This window comes from Camelus bactrianus, chromosome 1 (genome assembly GCF_048773025.1).
Source record: "Camelus bactrianus isolate YW-2024 breed Bactrian camel chromosome 1, ASM4877302v1, whole genome shotgun sequence".
NCBI classification, from domain to species: Eukaryota; Metazoa; Chordata; class Mammalia; order Artiodactyla; family Camelidae; genus Camelus; species Camelus bactrianus.
Window position 1 is genome coordinate 82,189,231 of NC_133539.1, and position 22,158 is coordinate 82,211,388.

The following is a 22,158-nucleotide window of genomic DNA, read 5'->3' on the forward strand; positions in this document are numbered from 1 at the left end:
GGAATGAGTACTGAACAAAAAGAATAAAATATGGATAAACCTAAATAAGATTTATCCACATTTAAAACTATTGACTATTTAAAAACACTAATACACACACACACACAAATATTTAAAATATGACAGAAATAGCACTAAAGGCAGGAAGGAAGCATGAATAAATTTAAATTGTTCTAAGGTCCTTGCATATTCTGGGAAATGGTAAAAAAATATTAATAATTCATGCTGAATTTAAGTAAGTTAAGAGTATAAGATGCAATCTCTAGAACAACCAGTAATAGAATAGAATCACTAACCAAAAGAGAGTTGCAGCTAAACTAATATGAGACAAAGTAGTTGTAGCCTACAGTGGTGGCTGCTTCTAAAGAGCACCAGTGATCCCCATGTCCTAGTATTCATGCACTTGCAAAGTCCCCTCCCCTTGTGTGTGGGCTGGACCTAGTGACTTGCTTCTGATGAAAAATATGTGACAAAAATTGACGGAATGTCACTTCTGAGATTAGATTACAAAAAACTGTGTGTTCAGTCTTGCTAGCATTTATTTTCTCTGGATCTCACTGCTTGCTTGCTTTCTCTGATGAAGCAAGCTACCTTGCTGTGAGCTGCCCTAAGGCCCTGTGGCAAGGTACTGAAACCTGCCAACAGTGAGGTGAGTGTGAAAGCAGTTCCTTCCCCAGCCAAGCCTTGGGATGACTGCAGTCTGCCAGCACACTGACTGCAGTGTGGAATGGACTCTGAGACAAGGACCTAGATAAGTCACACTTGGGCTTCTAACCCATAGAAATTGTAACATAATACATTTTGTTTCAAGACACTATATATTAAGGTAATTTGGTAAGCAGACTTTAAGACAAGAAGCATTTCTACAGAGAGAAATTTCTTCATGAAAAAGGGCTAACCCAATAGAAGATTTTATGATTCTGAATCATAGACTCATAAGAATACTTAATAACATAGCCTCAAAATATATGAAGCAAAAACTAACAAAACTAAAAAGAGAAGGTAAACTCAGAAACCTTTTGGTACAGAAAAAACAAGCAGTCAGTGAGGTAACAGAAGACTGAATAAAATTGTTAATAATCTTGACCTAATTGACATGTACAGTTACCACACCCAACAACTATAGAACATACTGCATCTAAAAATACATATGGAACATTTACCAATGCCTATGTGTTCAGTCTTCAAGCAAATTTCAACAAAATTCAAAGGACTGAAATCACATGGAATGCGTTCTGACTTACAGCAGAATTAAGCTAGAAGTTAACAAAAAAATTTCCCAAGTATTGGAAAATCAATTAGTATACTTTTAAATAATATATGGATCAAAGAAGAAACCATAATAGAGATTAAGATATATTTTAAACTGACAAAAAAAAAAGGAAATAATAAGAGGAGAAATCTGTGTACTAGAATAGAAAATAAGCATTCAACAAAGAGCTAAAAGTTCTTTAAAAAGACTAATAAATTGATACCCTCCTGGCAAGACTGATGAAGAAAAAGAGAATGCACAGGAACTTTTATCAGGAATTAAAAAAGCATATAATTTCATATTCTCAGAAATTAACATCTTTATGTCAATAAATCTGAAAATTTAGGTTAAACAAATTCCAAGGAATAACACAAACACAACAAGAAACAGAGAAGCTAAACTGTCCTACATCTATTCAGAAATGGAATCTAGGATTAAATACTTCCCACAAAGAAAACCCCAGGCCAAGAGTGCTTTTCTGACAAATTCTTTCTAAAATATAAGCGATAAATAATGCTAATCTTATAAGATTCTACCTTGGAAATAGAAAAAAATCCCAAAATCATTTTATGGGTCCAGTATTATCTTGACACCAAAACTAAACAATCCAATACAAAAAGGGATTTACAGGCCAATGACTCTCATTAATAATTTTTTTTAAAACCTAAATATTGGCAATCAGATTCATCAATATATAAAGAGAGTAATACATCATGACACATTAAATTTATTTCAGAAATGGAAAATAGGCTTAACATTTGAAAATTAATGAAATTTACACATGATCAACTCCATAAATGCTATAAAATGTCTTTTTTTCTCATTTTTAAAAATTGAAGTATAGATGATTTACAATGTATTAGTTTCTGGTGTTCAGCATAGTGATTCAGTTACACATATAAGTATATACCTTATTTTTCATATTCTTTTTGTACCTCTATTAAAAAAAAAAGAATTTAAAAAAAGGGAGGAGGGGTGTGTGCTCAGTGGTAGAGTATGTGGTTAGCATGTGTGAGGCCCTGGGTTCAATCCCCAGTAACTCCATTAAAAAAAGAAGAGTATGTTTTTAATAAAATTGAACATCTTTTCATGATGAAGACAAAAATCTTAGCTTACTAGGAATACAGATAAATAACCAGACCACAAAATGGAAGGATCTATAATATATTTTAAACAATACTATCAAGTATTCTAAACACCATTCTTAAATACATTTATAGTTTTTAGATTATGCTATCTTAAAGTGAAAATAAGCTATCACACCAGATCATTTCTTAATTTAAATGAAATTAGTAATCATTGGATTAAATCAGAATAAAAATCTAGAATCATCAAAAATCATCCCTGCATCTTACCACCATGATCATTTAAAAATCTAAGCAAGTCAGTCTGTCACATTTTTAAACTGTCTAGCTATTATTAAAAAGCTGATGACATAATGTACCATAAAACTAATTATCTTACCTCCTTTTCTTCACCAACTTGGTCCAAACTCTCATGACTTGCAGGATTATATGGAATTACTAAAAACCCAATCCCAAACAAAAAAAAAAAGAGAGAGAGAGAGAAAAACAAAGTATCCATTAACTCAGTTTGACTTAAAAATTTCTCCTGATCTGACTTTCCTTAGTTTTTATTTCTGAATAAGTGTTCATCATTTACAATTGAATATCTGTCCTATTAACAAAAAATTATATGTAAATATGAGTTAAATCTTAATTTTTAATGAGGGTAAAGACAGCAGGAACCAATCAACAGCCAAGTACTGATTTTAACAAATATTTCTGCTATTTTAAAAATACTTCCCTTCCTTACAAATTAATCAATTCCTTCTAAAAAAGGTGACTCCATATACCTTATTTAATTGTTTTAGTATGACTGAGGCCTAGAGACAAAAGGTCTCCAGTTTTCACTCCTCACTTCCTTCATACTCAAAATGTTCCTGATTCAGAATGTACCATGCACACAGGTCAGGTAAAGAACTGACAAAGACTGGACTATAAAGCCTTCATTTCTTTTAACCAGCTTCTTCCATGAATAATATACTGCATTCTGTCCTTCCAGAAAAACTCCTTTGCTTTCTTTTTCTTGATTCACTCCAGATCAGACTGCTCTGTCCCATTTAATTGCTCTCCAAATTTCCCAGATACATATTTAAGGTTTTGTATCTATGAGACATTTGAACTCATGATCTTTTTTGAATTTTCTGTGCAGCATCTCTTTAGTTTTACATAATTTCTATATTTCATAATAGAGCTTTTAATAAAAATAGGTCACTTGAATATAGTCAACATGACCCACAAAATCAGTACATGTTTTCATTGTTGAAAAAAAATAGGTTTACTGAATATAAAGGGGTCTCAAAAGAAATTTATCTGAATGAAAGAAAACAGTCATTTGTTGTAGTTTACTTAGTTGTCTTTACTTTATAAAGTGCCGGATGTATATGTTATATATTGTGACTCTGCTGTTAACACGATGAAATATGGTTACTTAGCTTTTATTTCAGAAGAATATCAGTGTTTTTAAACTTAGGTCAAAGATTCACATAAAGAAGTCTTTAAATGATACTTTGTTAATGAGCAGTGGTTTGTGCCAGTAACATCCTTACCTGTCTGTGCATGGTCTGAATGCATGGATGACTGGTCCATGGGCATCATTGGTTCCTGCAAACATTTCCAAAGATACATTAACTTAGTGAATTCTTTTTAAATCCCAATACCACTGTAAATCCAGAAACAACATTATTTTGATGAGACACAGCATATTAAAATTTAAATTTGAAAGAATATAACTTGTTAAATTATATTACTGTATAAAAATTTACATTTAATTTATTATATGAATAAATGAATATATGAATATATGGGAATATTTCTATGAATTAGGTAATATTAGTCATTTTACAGATCACAGAAGAAATCCAAAACTAATTTCAGATCATCAATTAGAAATCAAATTAAATTCCTGTATACTCTGATTTATTTCTCCTGTAACCACCTATTCTTCCTTCGATCTCCACATACTCATTTTAAGTCTTTGGCAAAAGGAGTCTTAGTATACAGTTATTTAGCTGATGTCCAGAAATAGACTTCAAGATGTCTATAAACCTCCTGAAATTATATGTAAAATTTTATGGGTTTCCCATCTTTCTGAAGATTCTCAAAGGTATCAGTGACCCCAAAAAGGAAAAGAAATACTCCAAGAAAATGACTTACCAAATAACTCCCAATAACCTCAGGAACAATGCTAATTCAAACTAAAATGTAACTTATTCATTAATTTTGGACCCAAGTTTAATGAATACCAGCAAGAAAGGTTAAGCTTGAGAAGCAGCATTAGTTATGCAGTTACAATTGTAAGGCTGCCTTAAACATAAGCTCATGGATTTTTCAATGTGTTTAGCAGCCATCCTAAAATAGCAATACAATCACTAAGCCTGTCCCTCTTCTACATTTATGAACTCATACAAGTCATTCCATCACTTAAAAATACTCAAGAATATCAACAGTAACCTGGATAAATGATATTCACAATAATTGGCCTTCTGCTTTTCCTTAAGATTAGATTCTCACCTCCTTAACTATAAACCCATTTGTAAACTTACACGAACTAGCTAAATAATTCTACTACCAATGAGCCACCAGTAATAATCCACTTTCACAACGTCTAAAGAAGATACTATGAATAAACATGGTATAATCATGCTAGAAGATAACTTAGAAAGATGAATCCAGATCTTTTAAAAAACGCATATCCTTCAACCCAGTAATTCTACTTCTGCATCCTTAGGAAAGAAGATTTATTTACCAGGAAGTTCATTATGATTTTCTTTATAGGAGAACTTAGAAAATAACATTTAATCATGGGGATAGATTAAATAAATTATGGTATAGATATATAAAATATTATGCTAAAAATGAAGATACAGATATAGAAAAATGACCAAAATATATTGTTCAGTTAGGAAAATGAGTTAGAAAATAGTACATATATGATCTCATACTTTCACTAAAAAGTATGTAAAAGAACGAAACACAACCAACTTTACATGCCTTCTGATGAATAAACGCTCCACATTCTATGAAGTAGTCTCAACCCACAAAAAAACAAAAACTAGAATCTAATCAAACTCCTACATTCAACCATAATGTACAGAAAATACAGAGGATTGGGGAACATTCTAAATGTAACCATGGAGATGCAAAAAGAAAGATTCTGAAACTCTTTAAGTGACAAAACAGTTTCTTCTACAATTAAATTGTAAGGAAAAAGAGAGAGATGGAAGAATCAGTAAATTGAACAGTATCTAAGACACAGTATCAATCAGCTTCAAATATGAACTTCATTTAGATCCTGATTCATAATGAAAATTATGAAAACAAAATTATAACATTTATGAGACAATTGAAATTTTGAATACTGCCAGGATGGATATTTGATACAAGGAATTTGTTTTTTAGCTAGTTTTTTTTTTTTTTAAAGAGTCATTATCTCTTAGAAATATGTCTAAAAGTTGTTTCAAAATAATATAGGGTGAGGACAGGTGAACTGAGGGTACAGATGAAACAAGACTGTTGTGAGGTGATAACTACTGGAGTTGGATGATTGTTATACGGAAGTTCATTATACTGTTCCATCTGCTCTTATATATGTTTAAAATTTTCCCATTTAAGTTTGCATAGTTCTGGAAGAATATATGCCAAATGACAATTGTCTTTAGATGGTAGATTTCATGGAGGATTTTTATTTTTCTTTCTTTATTTTAATTTTCTATTTCTTCTCCATTGAACATGTTTTAATTTCATATTTAAAACATAAAGTGAAAAATTCCCCAGTAATCTCACACTTTACATAATAAACATGAAGCCTCTGACTCTTCTTACCTGATGTCTGCTTAGTGCAGATGCTAGAATAATGGGAGTTATAAACTATAAACTAATGAGTTTAGCTTAAATAAGAAAAAAATATCTTTTAAATGTTTCTCCTTACATCTTCTTAATTAGACCAAAGGAATTTTGTAGCGGGTCAAAGAAGTTAACCATATCCTACAAACAAACTGGTAATAACAATTTCAAAGTCCACAATATATTATCTAACTCCTAAAGGATTCCTACCCACATTCTTTAACGACATTGTTGAGATGTGATTTCCTTAACACTCCTCTATTTTAGCCCTCTGTATTAGCAGTGTTATCAAAAATGCTCTATTAAAAAAATCAGAGAGCTGCGTCTTACCGGTGGCAAAGAATGCCGCCCACATTCAATTGTGACAAGTTTGTGGCACTTCTTATGGACCAGGAGTTTGCAGTTGATGCACTTATATCCCTGGCGTCCAAGCCCCCATATTCGGTCAGTGCAGATGGCACAGTGGGCACGCTGGAGGGAGTAATGCAATAGCATTTTATTAACAACAACAACAAAAAAGTCATAATCATTTCCCAACAGTTTGCTCATGAAATAGTGACAATAAATGGCTTTCTTCTCTAATTCAATTCCCATCATCATATATAACTTGTACAAAGTTCATGATCTTGGGAAAATAAACAGAAATGAGAGCTTGTTTTAAAGAAGACAGCAAAAATAAAATAGACAGTGAAATTTGCAACCATGTTGTTTTCTAAGTCCAAGAATTTTCAATCTTCACTAATTAAGTACAGAGCAATGAAAATAGGAAAAGTGAATTAAACTAGAGAAACATATGGCAGAAAAAGCTGTGCAAGGACTCACAAGGAAATCTTCCAGACTGTTCAGAGGTCAAATCAAAGCCTTGTTCTTCTCTTAGACACCTAAAGGATTTCTCATTTCAAAGCTTTTCAAATATCAGTGCTAAAGGGAACAACAGGTTAGGAAAGTTGGGTGGTGGCTTCTATTTATGAACTATAGAAATGATCCCTGAAAGTATAGTCTTGGTGGCTTCTATTTATATTAATAAATTCAGAACGTAACACTAGCCCTAGAATAGGAATGGAGTCCATACATTTGTAGTTATCAAGAGCTGTGTCATCTTGGGCAAGTTAACTGCAACTCAGTTTCTTCCTCTATAAAATGGAAATATATAGTACACATCTCATAAGGTTCTTGTAAGGGAACAAAAGAGTCACTGTCTTTTGGAAGAGTGCTTGGTATACAGTAAACACTAGATAAATGTCTGCGATTACCACTTTCTAAACAGTGAAAACTAAAAGTGCAAAAGTAAATGGTTTGCAAAATAAACCTTGTTTATTTTCTGGCTTTCTTAAATTATATTAAAAAATCCAACTTTCTTACAGCTAGGGTAAACCATGTAATTAATCATCCAATCTGGAACATTTTTTAAGAGTCAAAGGAGATGCTATTAAAAATTGCCACAAGATAAAGATGTACTGCCCCAGGCAAACTGGGACTTTTAGATCAGCCTACTTACTCTTTAGAAGGGAATAACAACCTTTCTTTCACAGCAGAGAGGGAAAAAACAGATTTTTCAAATTATCAACGTTCAACAAACTTAAGGTTTACCCTGTTGAAACGTTTGGCTTGAAAAGTATGGCCATTTGCACAATAAAGCTTTCTCCAGCGGCGTGCACCTCGGCGGTAGATGGATTCTGAAAAGAGATTAAAAGTTAAAAAAGAAAAAGAAAAAAGCAAGGGTGAATTAAGTAATTTTATAATTAAGTCCGTGATTTTTTTCATGATATTCATTGTAAGAAAAAATATAAACTGATAAAAATCTGAAAGTAAAAAAACTGATTCATCAAGAGACTAGATGAAAGTAAATAACTACTGATTTTCTATTTCTTAATTTTCCCCTAACTTCTAATTTTGGAAAATTTTTAAGCCCAAGAAAATCTGAAAGAACAAACACCTCCATCCTTACCTTGATTTATCAATTACTGTCATTTTGCACATTAGCTTTCCTCTCTGGTTTATACATACTTTTTTTTTTCCTGAATCATTTAAAAATAAATTGCAAACATTGTAACACTTTACCCTTAAATATCTAAGTATCCATTGCCTAATTCTATTCAACCACAATATCATTACCATGTCTTAGAAAATTAACATTAATTCAATCTCGCCTACTATACAGTTCATATGCAAATTTCCCTATTGCCTAAAAAGCGTCTTTCATAGCTTTCTTTTTCTCCCCAGGATCCAATCAAGATTTAAGCATTGCACTTCTCTGTTATACATTTTTGTCCTCTAAAGTATGCTAAAACATTCACTCTGTCTTTGTTGTTTATTTTCATGATGTTGACCTTTTTTTTTTAAAGGATCTAGGCAGGTGTCGTATTATGTCCTACATTCTGGACTTGTTAGTGTCCTCATTAGAGTTAAATACATTAAGGATCTGTAACACACTTCCCAGATTAAAAAAAAAAAATTCCCAGATAAAAAAGTATTAAATACTTTTGGTGAAAATAATACACAGGTGATGTGTTTTTCTTACTACATCACATGAAGAAATACACAAATGCAAGATTGTTGACTCCCACTAGGTGTTCCATCACTCTGTTAAAGGCAGTGATGGCTAGTTTTCTTCCCTGTAAAGTGTATTTTTGTAAGTACTTTATAAGGGACATTTTGTACCATAAGAATATTCTCTTCTGCAACAACTTTTTATCCAATGGCTCTTATACTTTTTAAATACTTTTAAGTATTTTAAATACTTTCCTAAACAAATTAAAAGGTTCCATGAGATCCAGTCAAGTCCACTGGTGTAATTTTGGTTAAGTCAATCACCATTATATATATTGTCTATTAGTCATTAATAGTAAGATTCCAGTAATAGTAATACTGTGGAGATTTCATTGCATTTCTAGTCATATTTTCAAGCAAGTGTAACACTGGGTCTACTACTTAAGATTAAGATAGAAAAAATAGTTGAAATGCTCTGAATTAGAAATTTTGAGATAACATTGTACAGAACCTCAGAGATTCTTTTATTTTTAATTATTTATCCTGTTAGAAGTAACCAAAGCAGGTTTCTGTTATTATCTTAATTTAAAAGAACATCTTATTTCAGAAGCTTTCATGAACTACAGTTTGTTATATCTTAAATGTAAACATGTTAATGTTGCCTAGAAATTAAAAGAGCCAATGCTAAGGAAACAACAGGCCAGCCAAGAAACAAGCACCACTCGGAGGGTTGGAGTGCTCAGATGTATTACGCCGGCGGGCTCAGAGGGGCTTCTGCTCCGAAGCTCTGAGCACCTCCAAGACGTGCGCATGATGTTTTGTAGGGTAAAGTACAAGCTTGGGGTATTCGGCCAATAGGCATGGAACGGCTTTAGCAGCATCATTATCACAAAAGTGGAGGCAGGGAGGCAGCAAACCAACATTCCAAAGCCAGATATATATCTTTGAAAATCCAGCTGGCTAGCAAAAAACATGAACAGCAAAACAACACTAATTAACTTAGATTTACAAGTTAGTCCAGCAGAACTCAGATCAGTATTCCGATACTTAGATTTGTGAGTTATCTTGTTAGCCCAGCCCAGCCTCTCCTTCACATTCCTAGACTTGTGAGTTATCTTGTTAGACCAGCCCGGCTTTTCCTTCACACCAAGAGACCATATTAACAATTATCAATTTTCCTCCAGGCTCTAGTTTAGTTATATTGATAAGTGTCCAAATCCCTACCAGCAAATTTTAAAGAGGGAAACTGAACATGAAACATAGTGAAAGGTTAGGAAATGATATTTTATCTGGGAAGAGTACTACAGACCCATAATAGATTTGGAGATGGGATTCTGAAACCAAGATCTGCTACAATGGCAATTCTGGCCTCCACAAAGAGGACAGCTGCTTCTCCAAAACCTCTGTGAAGGCTGCCCACGTTGGCTGTAGTCCATCTGCCACGGGAAATTCAGTGAAATATTCCTCGCTGAATTCAAACCTAGATTTTTCACTATTGCTTCAGGGGTCTACCTATTCCTTGAACTTCCCCATCTTCCTATAAAGTACATAACCGCCACTCAACTCTATATACAAACACCCATAGTTCTTTAATTTTCCCTTTTCACCAAGTTACATGAAGAATCACAGAATTAAAAGTTAGAACTATTTCACTTAATACAAAGCAAAAACATTTACCACTATTCCTTCTAAAGTCGTATGTGCAGAAACTACAAATGAAAATGAGTTGCCTAATATCCACAACCTATAAATTATATTATGTATCAAAAGTAATAACTTATGATCATACATAAGTTTGCATATTTAAATTCCATCAGACCAAACAGTTGTTTGACTCTTCCAATTCATCTCATTAATGTTAATCATTACTTTAGACATTCAAAAGAAAATCCCATAACAGTTCCTAAAATGCATGCTAATGTATTTAGAGGTGAAGTGTCATATCAGCTACTTACTCTCAAGTGGGATAGTAAAAATAAAATAAAATAAAACAAGCCTGTGTGTGATGTATATACATGTAGCATATGTGTGCACAGATACAGAGATAAAGCAAACCCAGAAAATGTTAATAATTGGTGAATCTAGGTAATAGACATATGGCTATCTTTGTTTTTAATGTTTTCAATGTTGTTTCAACTTCTCCATAGGTTTGAAAATTTCCAAAATTCCCCAAAACAGTAAGAAATGACTTAAGATGAACTTAATTTTCCTTTCAAATATTCAACAGACAATTATGTCCATAAGTTGTAACTAAAAACTTTCTGATTTTGATCTGGCAAAAGCAGAGAGTTTGGGCAGTTGTTAAAATATTTTCGGAAGAATGAAAAAGAAGTCAAATGAGTTAAAAGTTGTATTTCTGATTTCTTTTCACATGTGCCACTGTGTTGTAAATAACTCTATTTAAAGGTATGAAGTATATAAATACTCACTATCTTCTCCTGGACAAGGCATTCCAGGACGTTCTGGTACACAAGGAAATACTGAAAAAAAATAAACTAAAATTAATACAGCATACTTAAAACATACAAATTACAGAGACTTTTAAATTCCAGTATCAAATAAATTGACACAAATTTCAACCTGATATTCTCTTGACATAAGATACTTAGCATATGGTCAGTACTATCTTTGGAAGGGATCCATTTTACCAAGGCTGTAATAAAAGAAGTTCTTATGAGAGTACCTATGAGCAATGCATTAAAAGCTCAAATTACTCATTCCAGTCCCTGTTACATCACTAATTGATTTTTCATCATTAGATAAATCATTAACTATTTCCTTAAATTCTTGTTGTAGTGACAAGTTTGCTATGATGAAGAATTAAAATTACAAAATGTATAGAAATGAAAACATATGCTATTACTGTTTTTAAAAGATGTATACTAAACTTAGGAATAAATAACATGGAAAACAGGACCCAAATCCAAAGATATAAGTATTGTCTTAGGAACTATAGATTTATGCTTATTCAAACTATTTTTATAAGGAGATAGAATACAACAAAATCATACATTTATGAACATCTAGTCAAGTATTTGTGGTCCGTGGTGGAAAAAAGGACATGGTTTAACACACAGCATAGAGTTGGGAAGCACTGTTCCTAATATATTTTTAAAAGTTGAAATATAAGCTAACTTCTGAAACAGATCTGTGAAATAGTTAAAAGAGCAATAAAAAACTGACTGTTCAATACTATTGATCAATCATTTCTTTAAACATTCATTAGTTTTATTCTAGAAAGAGATGACCAAAAGATGACTTCTAAAATTCTGTCAGGATCTCAACAAATGAGACTATGACCCCATGGGAGTCATAATCCTGAAGGTAGACAAAAATCAAACTACTATTTTTAAAAACACACACTGTAAAGAAGAGTACAAAGGAAATGAGTCATTATACTGAGGCGAGATTTATTATCTGTTCCAAGTTTTAAAGCATCCCCTAGGTCTGGTCTTCTAAAGCTCCCCAAAATGTTACGTGAAATACTGCCAATATACTGCAGTTACATTAAGGGCATTAAACAGGTTCTACACGAAATAAAAAATTTGAGGGATAGCATGGCAGAATGAAAAGAACACAGATTTGGAATCAGAATGCCTAGATTTACAACACAGGTCTGCAATGTGCCAGGTTACACGATGGCTGAGTTTAGACCTCTTCTGTACCACTGCCACCTCTCAGGCTTGCTGACATTTAACACACTTATGTTTATTATAACTATGTAAATGGTTTCACAATTAACCCTCAAACAAAAGAAAGGACATTTAAGATATCTTACCTTTGGAAATCATTATTTGCATACACTACAAAACTGCAAGGGGATGACTTAGGTTCTACTGGGCTCTCAGTTCTTAAATTCTGTGCTAAAACTTTGCTGTGAAACACTGAGATGATCACAGTTCACTATCTAAGAAGGCATACACAAATAACAAATTTCCCAAGATTATAAGAAGCTGATTGATTTTGTCTTCTATAGCATTTGAGATACTACTGAATAAGGACAATTACACAGCATTGGGGGATAAAGATTAAGAAAATGACATCAGGATTATATTTTTAAATGGGCAAGAATATAGGGTTATTTTCCAAAAAATTTTAGCTCTAGAAGAGTAAAAAAATTACTCCTTTACCATGAATCAAGAGTTCAGAATCCTTGTTTAGCTCATAAAGTCTAAAGGCTTCTTCTAACTCCAACTGAGATGATACTGTACATGGGTCTCCTAAAAAATATAAAAAAGAGTAAAGCTCACTTTTTATACCCTCTAAATGTGATTAGCAAACAATTTCCACTTTATAAAATCTTGAGGAAAAACAATTGCATATACATGGAGAAATACTGGACAAGAACAAATCTTTAGATACTTATTTAGACAATTCTATTCTCTGAAGCAGGTAACATAACTTTCACTCCTATTTCTACAAAATATTACATGAGGTTCATAGATACCAAATTTTATACATATAAAACCACTTAATTCTCAATAATGTATATATTCAAAATACAGCAAACAGAATCTATACTGACCGCATTTTTAGATAGTCACTGCAATATGACTAATGGCCAGGAGTAAGTTTTCTGTTACCTGTTTCTTTGAAAGAGGACGTGCAAGTGGTTTCATTGGCACAGTGTGGTCAAGTTGAGGTCTCTATTTAATGATTTTGTCAAATTTTCCTTCATTGGAGAGCCTGCTCAAGAGGCTCACAGAAAGGAAGCACAGCTACTAAAGTACCGTGGACTGAAGGACAGTTCTACTTGACTGCTTTTACGTGTAAATGCATAGTTCTGTGTAGAGAGTGGGAAGGAAGAAACATCTCCCTTAGTCAACTGGCCAATGAACCGAGCCATCCCTGGAAATCAATGAGATGGCACATCTTCCCGTACAATGGCATTTCTCAACGAAAAAGTCATTGCGAAACATAGTTGGGGCCTGAGTTGGGTCGTCCACACTGCCATTCTTTTGCGCACTCCTGTGGTTACACCAAACATTGACATACATGAGATGCCGTCAACCCTGTCAAACCTCAGTCACTCTCAGCAAGGGAACTCGGTCCAGTACTCAAGAAAGTGAAGGCACCTCTTTTCCCGCTAACTCAAAGAAATGAGTGCCTCTGTTCTTTTCTCCAACTTGGCCACTGAATCCCTACTTCTTTTTATCTTCTCTGGGTATTATTCCAACAGTTCTCCTCAGCCTCATTTTCATTTTTTCCTTCCTACCACTGGCTCTTCTCAGGCAATAGTATGTTTGAGTCCCCCTCTCAAAAATCTTCTCTCCTGCTCAGGGTGCCACTCCATTCATTCTGTAGCCACATGTCTCAAGAGTAAACTGCCAGCTGAAAATGGAGGAGCTGAGTGAGAAGAAGGGAAGAAAAGGGGGCAGGGTCTTTGATTTTAGACTTCACACTTTTGTATTTTTTTCATCATAGCTTTATAATCTTTTAGATTTATTAGAAATAACTTTTCTTAATATCAAGAGTAATCCTACCTCATTTTCTCCATGTTCCTATCTTCCATGCATTTCTCAAAATTTTGCTATCATGTTTTAGTACAAACACTACTAAAACTGCTGTATCTAAGGTTGTGAAAGCAGCTGCTGAAATCAGTGGCATGTCTGCCTTTATTCTGGTTGATTTCTCTATACCATCTAACCAAGTTGTCCACTGACTATTTGTAGAAGCTCTGTCTGGGTTTCTAAAACACCATTCTCCTGATTCACCAACTCTTTCTTTTTTTAACTTTTTATTTTGGACATTTTCAAACATATTACAAAACCCTGTTTTGCTTGCATACTCATTCCCTTAACCCCTTCCACCATATCATTTTGAGCAAATACCTATAAGTCTAGATAAAAAGTCCTTAATATAATCACAATATCATTACAAACCTATAAAAACTAACAAAAATTCACTATAAAATATTCAAACATAATCATATGTAAAAGAATGAAGTTGAACCTTTATCTTATACAATAAACAAAAATTAAATCAAATTAGGTCAAAGACCTAAATCCAAGAGAGAAAGCTTCACACCACTGGATTTGGCAGTAATTTCTTGGATGTGACATCAAAAGCACAAATAAGAAAGAAACTAGATAAATCAGTCTACATCAAAATTTAAAACTTTTGTGCATAAAAGGACACTATTAACACAGTGAAAAGACAGCCCAGTAGAGAAAATATTGGCAAATCATATATCGGATAAGGGATTAATATTCAAAACACATGAAGAACTGTTACAACTCGCAAACAATGACCAAAAAAAACCCCAAATAAACAAATGAGCAAAGGGTATTTCTCCAAAGAAGAAATGCAAATGACCAATAAGCACACGATATGCTCAAAATCAATAATCATTAGGAAAATGCAAATCAAAGAGATACCACTTCATACCCATAAGGATGGCTATTGTAAAACACAAACACACAGACACAAGTGCTCACAGACAATAACAACTGTTGGCAAGGATGTGGAAAAACTGGAACCCTTGTGCATTGATGGTGACAATGTACAATGATGCAGCTACTTCAAAAAATAAAACATAGAATTACCATATTATCCAGCAATTCCACTTCTGGAACTAAAAGCAGAGACGCCAACAGATATTTGTATATCCACGTTCAGAGCAGTACTATTCGTAATAGCCAAAAGGTAGAAGCAACTCAAGTATCCATCGACAGATGAATGGGTAAACAAAATGTGGTATACACACTTGGCCCTCCATTTCTATGCATCCTGAATCCATGGATTCAACCAACCATGGATTGAAAATATTCAGAAAAAAATACAGGAAGTCCCCAAAACCAAAACTTGAATTTGCCACATATTGGCAACTATTTACATAGAATTCACATTGTATTAGGTATTATAATCTGGAGATTCTTCAAAGAATCTGGGAAGATATGCATAGGTTATATGCAAATACTACCCCATTTTACTTATGAGACTTGAGCATCCCCAGATTTTAGTATCCCTGGGAGGCCCTGGAACCAATCCCCTGAAGATACCAAGGGATGACTATACATACAAAATAGTATTATTCAACTTCAAAAAGGAAGCAAATTTTGATATGTGCTACAACATGGATGAACCTTGACATTATGGTAAGTGAAATAAGTCAGTCACAAAAAGACAAACATGGTATGATTCTACTTAAATGAGATACCTAGAGTAGTCCAATTCATAGAAACAGAGAGCAGAATGGTGGTTGCCAGCTGCTGAGGGGAGAAGGGAATGAAGATTAGTTGGGTAAAGAGTAACTTTATTGGGTAAAGTTAATGGGTAAACAGTTTCAAGTTTGGGAAGGTGAGAAAGTTCTGGAGATGGACAGTGGTGATGGCTGCACAGCAACGTGCACCTGGACTGGCTCTATCACAACATGTACTAAGAAAAAGCCACAAAGTGGTGCTGTGCCAGTTCTACGCGTCAACCTTATAAAGGTCTGGCATCTTTTGCTTTTTTTGCTTTTTGGGAGCACCATGTAAGTATCTCTGATAGTAGAAGCCCTGAGACTACACAGAGAGGGCAAGAGAACCTACATGCTAGCGTCCCAGATGAGCCCCTACATGACTCCAGACCCAGCTGCCACTTGATTGCTATTGCATGAGAGACCCCCAGTGAGACCAGCAGAGCCAGTCAACTTACAGAAGTGTGAAAGAGTGTAAAACAAAATGGTGGGTTTTTAAAAGCCCCTAAGCTTTGAGGTGATCTGTTACATAACAAACCATCTTTCAAGGTGAATCCTGAAATTCTGTGTCTCTTACAAGACCCAGGACAAATGCCACCTCTTCTGAAAAGCTTTACCTAAGGAGGTAATGTTTCACATTTTTTTAAATGTTAAAAATAATCTACTAAATTTTAATAACAACTTTATCGAGATATAATTCACATCACATTCAATTTACTCATTTGGAGTGTACAATTCAATGGTTGTTAGTATGTTCACAGAGCTGTGTCACTATCACCATAATCCATTTTAGAACATTTTTATAACCCGTCTTCAAAAATAACCCTTCCAATTAGCAGTCATTCCCCATTTTCCCCCAACCTCTCCTCCCACCGCCAGACCTAGGCAACCATTGATTATTTTCAGTCTCTATAAATTTGCCTTTTCTCGACATTTCATATCAAATGGAATCATACAATACGTGGTCTTTTATGTCTAGTTTTTTTCCTTAGGATGTTTTCGAGGTTGATCTAAGTTGAAGCATGTATCAGTACTTCAGTACTTTTCCTCAGTGAATAATACAGTAAGTATTCCTGAACTGAAGTATCTGTGCTTGAAAAACTTCTCATAATTCCTTGAAATAGAACTGATTGGTTCAAAGTGTGCCCACTTACAATTTTGAGAATTATTTCAAAATTTTGGAATGACAGTAACTCCAAAAAGGTTATGACGTATATACTCATCAACAGTGTATCCTTCCTAACTCCCTACAGGTAATGATTAAGTTTTAACTATTTTCTAATCTGATAGGTGAAAACTGATGTCTTACTTTAAAATCTTTGTTTCTTTACTTACTAGTGATCCCTGAGCTTTTTTACTTATGAATTAGCTATTTGCACCTCTGTAAGTAGATTTCTCATCTATTTCTTTTGATTAAATTATTTTATATTAGAGATAGCAATCCTTTGTAAGTGCTGCAAATATTTTCTCTCAGTTGTTACTACTCTTATATATGTGATTATGGTGTTTTTCAACATACATAATGAGGAAAAGTACTCTGTCTTTACATTTCCTTTTTCAGAATATTCCTGTTTATTCTTGAACATTTATTTTTCCAGATGAAATTGTCAGTTTTTTAAAAATCCTTTTAGAATTTTTTTTGGGAACTATGCTCTTTATAAATTGATCTGTAGGGAGTTTGCTTTTTACATGTTACTTCTTCCTAACCCCATTATTCAGGTTTTGTTTATGGCACCCAACTGGGTTTTTAAAGTTTTCATTCCATGGTTTCTACGTAGTTCTTTAAAGTTAGTTCCTAGATTAAAAATAAAAAAGTATGTAGTTACTATGGATGAAATCTTTTCTTCTAATGTATTTTCTGATTGAGAATTATCTTTATAAAGGAAAGCTATTGGTTCTCTCATATACTAACTTTATACTTGTTTTAGTGTTACGGATAACTTAAGAGGCTACATGAAAAATAGATCAATATGATTCAACTAGACTGCATAGATAGACCAGTTTTAGATCAACACTCAGTACACTGATAATAACAAGTGTTGGTGAGGATGCAAAGAGACTGGAATCTTCGTATACTGCTAATGGGAACGTAAAATGGTACCACTGCTTTGGAAAAATAAATAAAGCAATTCTTTTATACAGATTCACTTTCTCAGTTATGCAAATTTCTCCCAATTTGCCACATATATGAAAGTGCAAGTCGCATAATTACACCCTATTTTTGACACAGGTTTAAAAAAATAACTTTTGCTTCTACAGAAGTACATTTAAGTGTAGGTCAAAATTTAAAAATAGAAATGCAACATAAAAAAGAACAATGAAAATTTCACATTTCAGTAAGTGTGTAATTATTCTTCCAGTTAGAAAACCAAAATAATTGTTAAAAAAGAAAGGGCGAAAAATAAGCCATTTGACTAAATTAATTCTGAATAATGAAAACAGTTTTGTCAAAGAATTCTAGAAATAGAATAAATCTGAAATATAATTAATGCTTCATTTCTAATTTTCCAGGTAAGGAAATGGAGTCCACACTGGCAAATACATTTAAGTTCACCTCAGACTATTTTTTAAACAATGAGAAATATTATATCATTCATGTGTATACATATGTATGTGTGTATCTCTCTCTACATATACATTTATACAGACATATGTACACCATATATGAATGATACCAATGGATGCCTTATAAACATCTTGATTTTTTTTAATTTAAACATTAAATCCAATTTTCTCTACACTCACTGGCTGTTTTTGATGTCCTAATGGGCTATTTCTACATACTTTTCCAAAAAACCTTAAAAGACTGAACAAATTCAACACCCAGCAAACAGTGATGTCCACAATTCAAGTGACTTCTGCAGTTAGCATGATTTTACTGCACTAGTCTATGAATCAAAAAAACCCAAACCTTAACAACCTCACCCTCTGAGCAACCTCAGGTAAACCTCTTCTTTAAGATGGCCCCTGATTTCCTTAATTGCAGAAAAAAGAAAAGACGAGACAAAAATTGATCAGATGCTATCTACAATGGGTTGGGAGTATCTTACAGAAAAGAAACTTCAGAAACAAACACAAAATAGCACAAAGGAAACAATCAAAATACATATAAAATGAACTTAAGAAAAGATCACTGAAAATATTACAAGTCTCCACGAAAAATAAACACATTTCTGCATCAAGATGATAGAAATATGGATGCAGTTTTTTAAAGTTTTATTTTGTAACTTGAAAAGTTGACTTAATATTAAATTCTTAGCTGGCATCGACAAGGTATCAAAGGTCTAGAAAAGGAGCTGTGTGTGCTGGAGAAAAATGTTGTATTCTCAATTCACATCAACCTAATTAGATAGTTAGATGCTCCTAAAACAAAAGAAAAAATCAGCCAGAGATTACAGGCTGTGTATAATATAGATAAATGTCATATAAAATAAATCCATATAAAGAAAAATCCTAGGGAATGCCTGAGACAGGCCTTTAAAAAGGAGTATAAAAAATCTCCCAAAAAGAGGTATCCTGGAGTACTTCACAAGCAGGTTCTCTCCCAGGCTCCAGATCCCTCCTCTCTTGTGTAACTTAAGCAAAATTACTTCTTTGAGCTTCAATTTTCTCCTATGTTAAAACAAGGGCTATTACCTATATTGCAAGGATAATGGGAAAACTAAAGATCATTTAAAGTGACTCATAGTACGCTTGGTTCATCACAGGTGTGGCTTTTATTACTGCACTTTGATTAAAAGTCATGGATGGAATTAACTACTGTTAAAGGTATCAGAATAACCATATTTTAAAAAATCAATTTTTCCCTTTTGTTAGACATTGTCTTTTTGCCAGACAAGTATCTGCTTGCTGTTGGTTGAAACCTATGTCAGGGCCAAGTACTTGTTTTCAACATGTACCTAGAGACTGATGCTTCTGAATAACCACAAGGAAGTGTGAAAGTAAGAGTTACTCACTAACATTACGTATATTCAAATCTATTTTGTTTTTATTGGCTGAGTGTCTTTGGTTCAGGTATTTCCTTTTCAGGCCAACTGCTTAATGCCTGATAAAGCAGAACACATAACTCAGAAGTAAAACATTCCATGCAGAGTCATCAAGAAACAAAGATGAGAGAAAAAGCTGTTTTTCAAAGCTCACTCAATTACTAAAGTCTGAATTCACATCCTAAAACAGGCATACACCCAGAGTGAGATCTGCTCAGCTCAATGAATTCGAGGTAGTGAAATCTGTATATTAACCAGCAGGACTGGTCTTTTTCTCAATGGATCTACATTTTCTTTTCACCTATAAAAACAAATAAATGGGAGCAGTGGACCTCAAAGTGCTTGGTAAATATGCAAGATCCAATTATTTATGAGATACCCTCACAAGGTGTAGAACATGGCACACATATATAACACTAGTTCTATCTCGTATTTTAGCATGTGGCTGAATTCAGTGCCCCACATTTTAAAGAATCAACACAACCAAAGTCGGCAACCTTTAACACTTCCCTGAGATAGCACCGGCACACTCTCCTGATCTTTGGGCCTGCCATAGATTTACAGATTCCCTCTCTGTTCCCACCAGGACCTTCCCACTGCCACCCTGCCTCTGGATACTGGGTTCAGGACACTATATACCACTTGTGAAAGTCACAGCACTTCCTATTCTAACGGGTTGCATTGATTAAGATTATAGATTTTCCAAAATTTTTACAATGCTATGGTGTTTAGGTGGTCATCCTTTCAATATTAGGCTCAATCACAAATAGTAATGGATTTCTGGCTTGCTTCCTTTCTCTGGAAAGTGGAATTCAGTGGTTACAGAAGCATATGCTATCCTAACAAGCTGCCCATCCTCAGCTTCCATTTCTGGAGAAGACAAACTAACAGGAATTGGATTTAACCCTCCACCTAAAACAGCAGAAAAACTAGACAAAATAAATGAAAAAATGGTTCAAGTATTGGAAATCAAGCAGTGAAAGATCAACTGTTTCCAAGTAACTTAAATGCATCCCAGAAAAAAGTTCAAATATATCTATCTATATAAATATAAATATAAATATAACTATATTCAATATCTAATAAGGCAAAAATCACAATGTCCAGGATCCAATAAAATATAACCAGGCATGTGAAGAAGCAGGAAAATATGACCCATAACAGGAAAAAAAATCCATCAACTGAAACTGACCCCCAAATTGACACCAATAAAAGAACTTGTAGACATGGACATTAAAAGAGTTATTATAATTATATTCAATACATTCAAAAGCTAGGGGTATTGAGTAAGTTAAGAAAACCTGGAAGATATTTTAAAAGACCCAAATTTAATGTCTAGAAATAATGTTACAACATCTGAAATGAAAAACACTCTCAAGGGAATTCATGGCAGATTAGACTTTGCAGAAGAAAAGATTAGTGAACAGCAATAAAACTATATAAAATGAAATGCATAAGGCTGAAAGAGAAAAAATAAAAGAACAGAGCATTAGTGAGATTTATGACAAATTCAAGAAGCCTATACACATGTAACTAGCGTTCTTCAAAGAGGAATCTGGTGACAGAAAAAAAATTAAAGATAATGGCCAAAATTTTTCCAAATTTGATGAAAACTTTAAACATCAATCCAAGAAGATCAACTAATCTCGTGACAAGAAACACGAAGAAAACTAATGCACTCCTTACATTAATACATGAATAGATCTCAAGACATAAGATTCAGCAAAAAAAGAGGAAGTTTCAGAATATGTGCTGAATCATGTCACTGATATGAATTTAAAAGTACCTTAAAAACACTATGTCATTTATATGTATAGAATAGTGACAGATTAGTGGTTGCTTGTGGATGGAGGGGTGAGAGTGAGAAAACAGTTAAGATTATGGATTTATCCTATGATAGTAGCTGGCTCTTAGAGAGGGAAGGAAGACAATGCAACTAGAGATGGGACTGCCAACAAGGACAGAACTTCCTAGAGACCAGAGCATGTATGGGAGTCGTGATGACCTACTGGGCTCCTATGGCCTCTCCTGCTTCATTTCCTAACACACCCCCACCCACCACTCCAATGGGTTTCTCCCAGGTGGACCGCAGTCTGATCCCTTTACCTCTCTGGCATCACTACAGCCTGGTGTATAAATGGTAGCAACCAGAATTCACTGAGCAGAATATTTGGAGCATGGAGTTGGGGTGGAGGCCAGAACTAAGAGAAGTGCTTGAGGACTTCTTTAAGTCAGTTTTCTTCTCATGGGGTCCTCTACCCCAGGGAGAATATGAAGACTTTCCAGGGACTACTAGGCATAGACAGTTTTTAAAAGGTATCAATTTCCAGATCTTCAACTTTC

General features: G+C 33.7%; 1 protein-coding gene across 3 annotated transcripts in view; it reads right to left on the minus strand.

Annotated features, from left to right (window-relative positions):
• PRKCI (protein kinase C iota) overlaps positions 1–22,158 on the minus strand; it is a 62,957-nt gene that overhangs the window by 20,143 nt on the left and 20,656 nt on the right. For all 3 annotated transcript variants that reach the window (XM_010952097.3, XM_074367956.1, XM_074367965.1), the window contains 6 exons: positions 12,780–12,869; positions 11,079–11,129; positions 7,750–7,835; positions 6,490–6,630; positions 3,864–3,918; positions 2,717–2,775 (listed from right to left, as the gene is read on the minus strand). In XM_010952097.3, the coding sequence (XP_010950399.1) occupies positions 2,717–2,775; positions 3,864–3,918; positions 6,490–6,630; positions 7,750–7,835; positions 11,079–11,129; positions 12,780–12,869 (482 nt within the window). The remainder of the gene's footprint in view (positions 1–2,716; positions 2,776–3,863; positions 3,919–6,489; positions 6,631–7,749; positions 7,836–11,078; positions 11,130–12,779; positions 12,870–22,158) is intronic.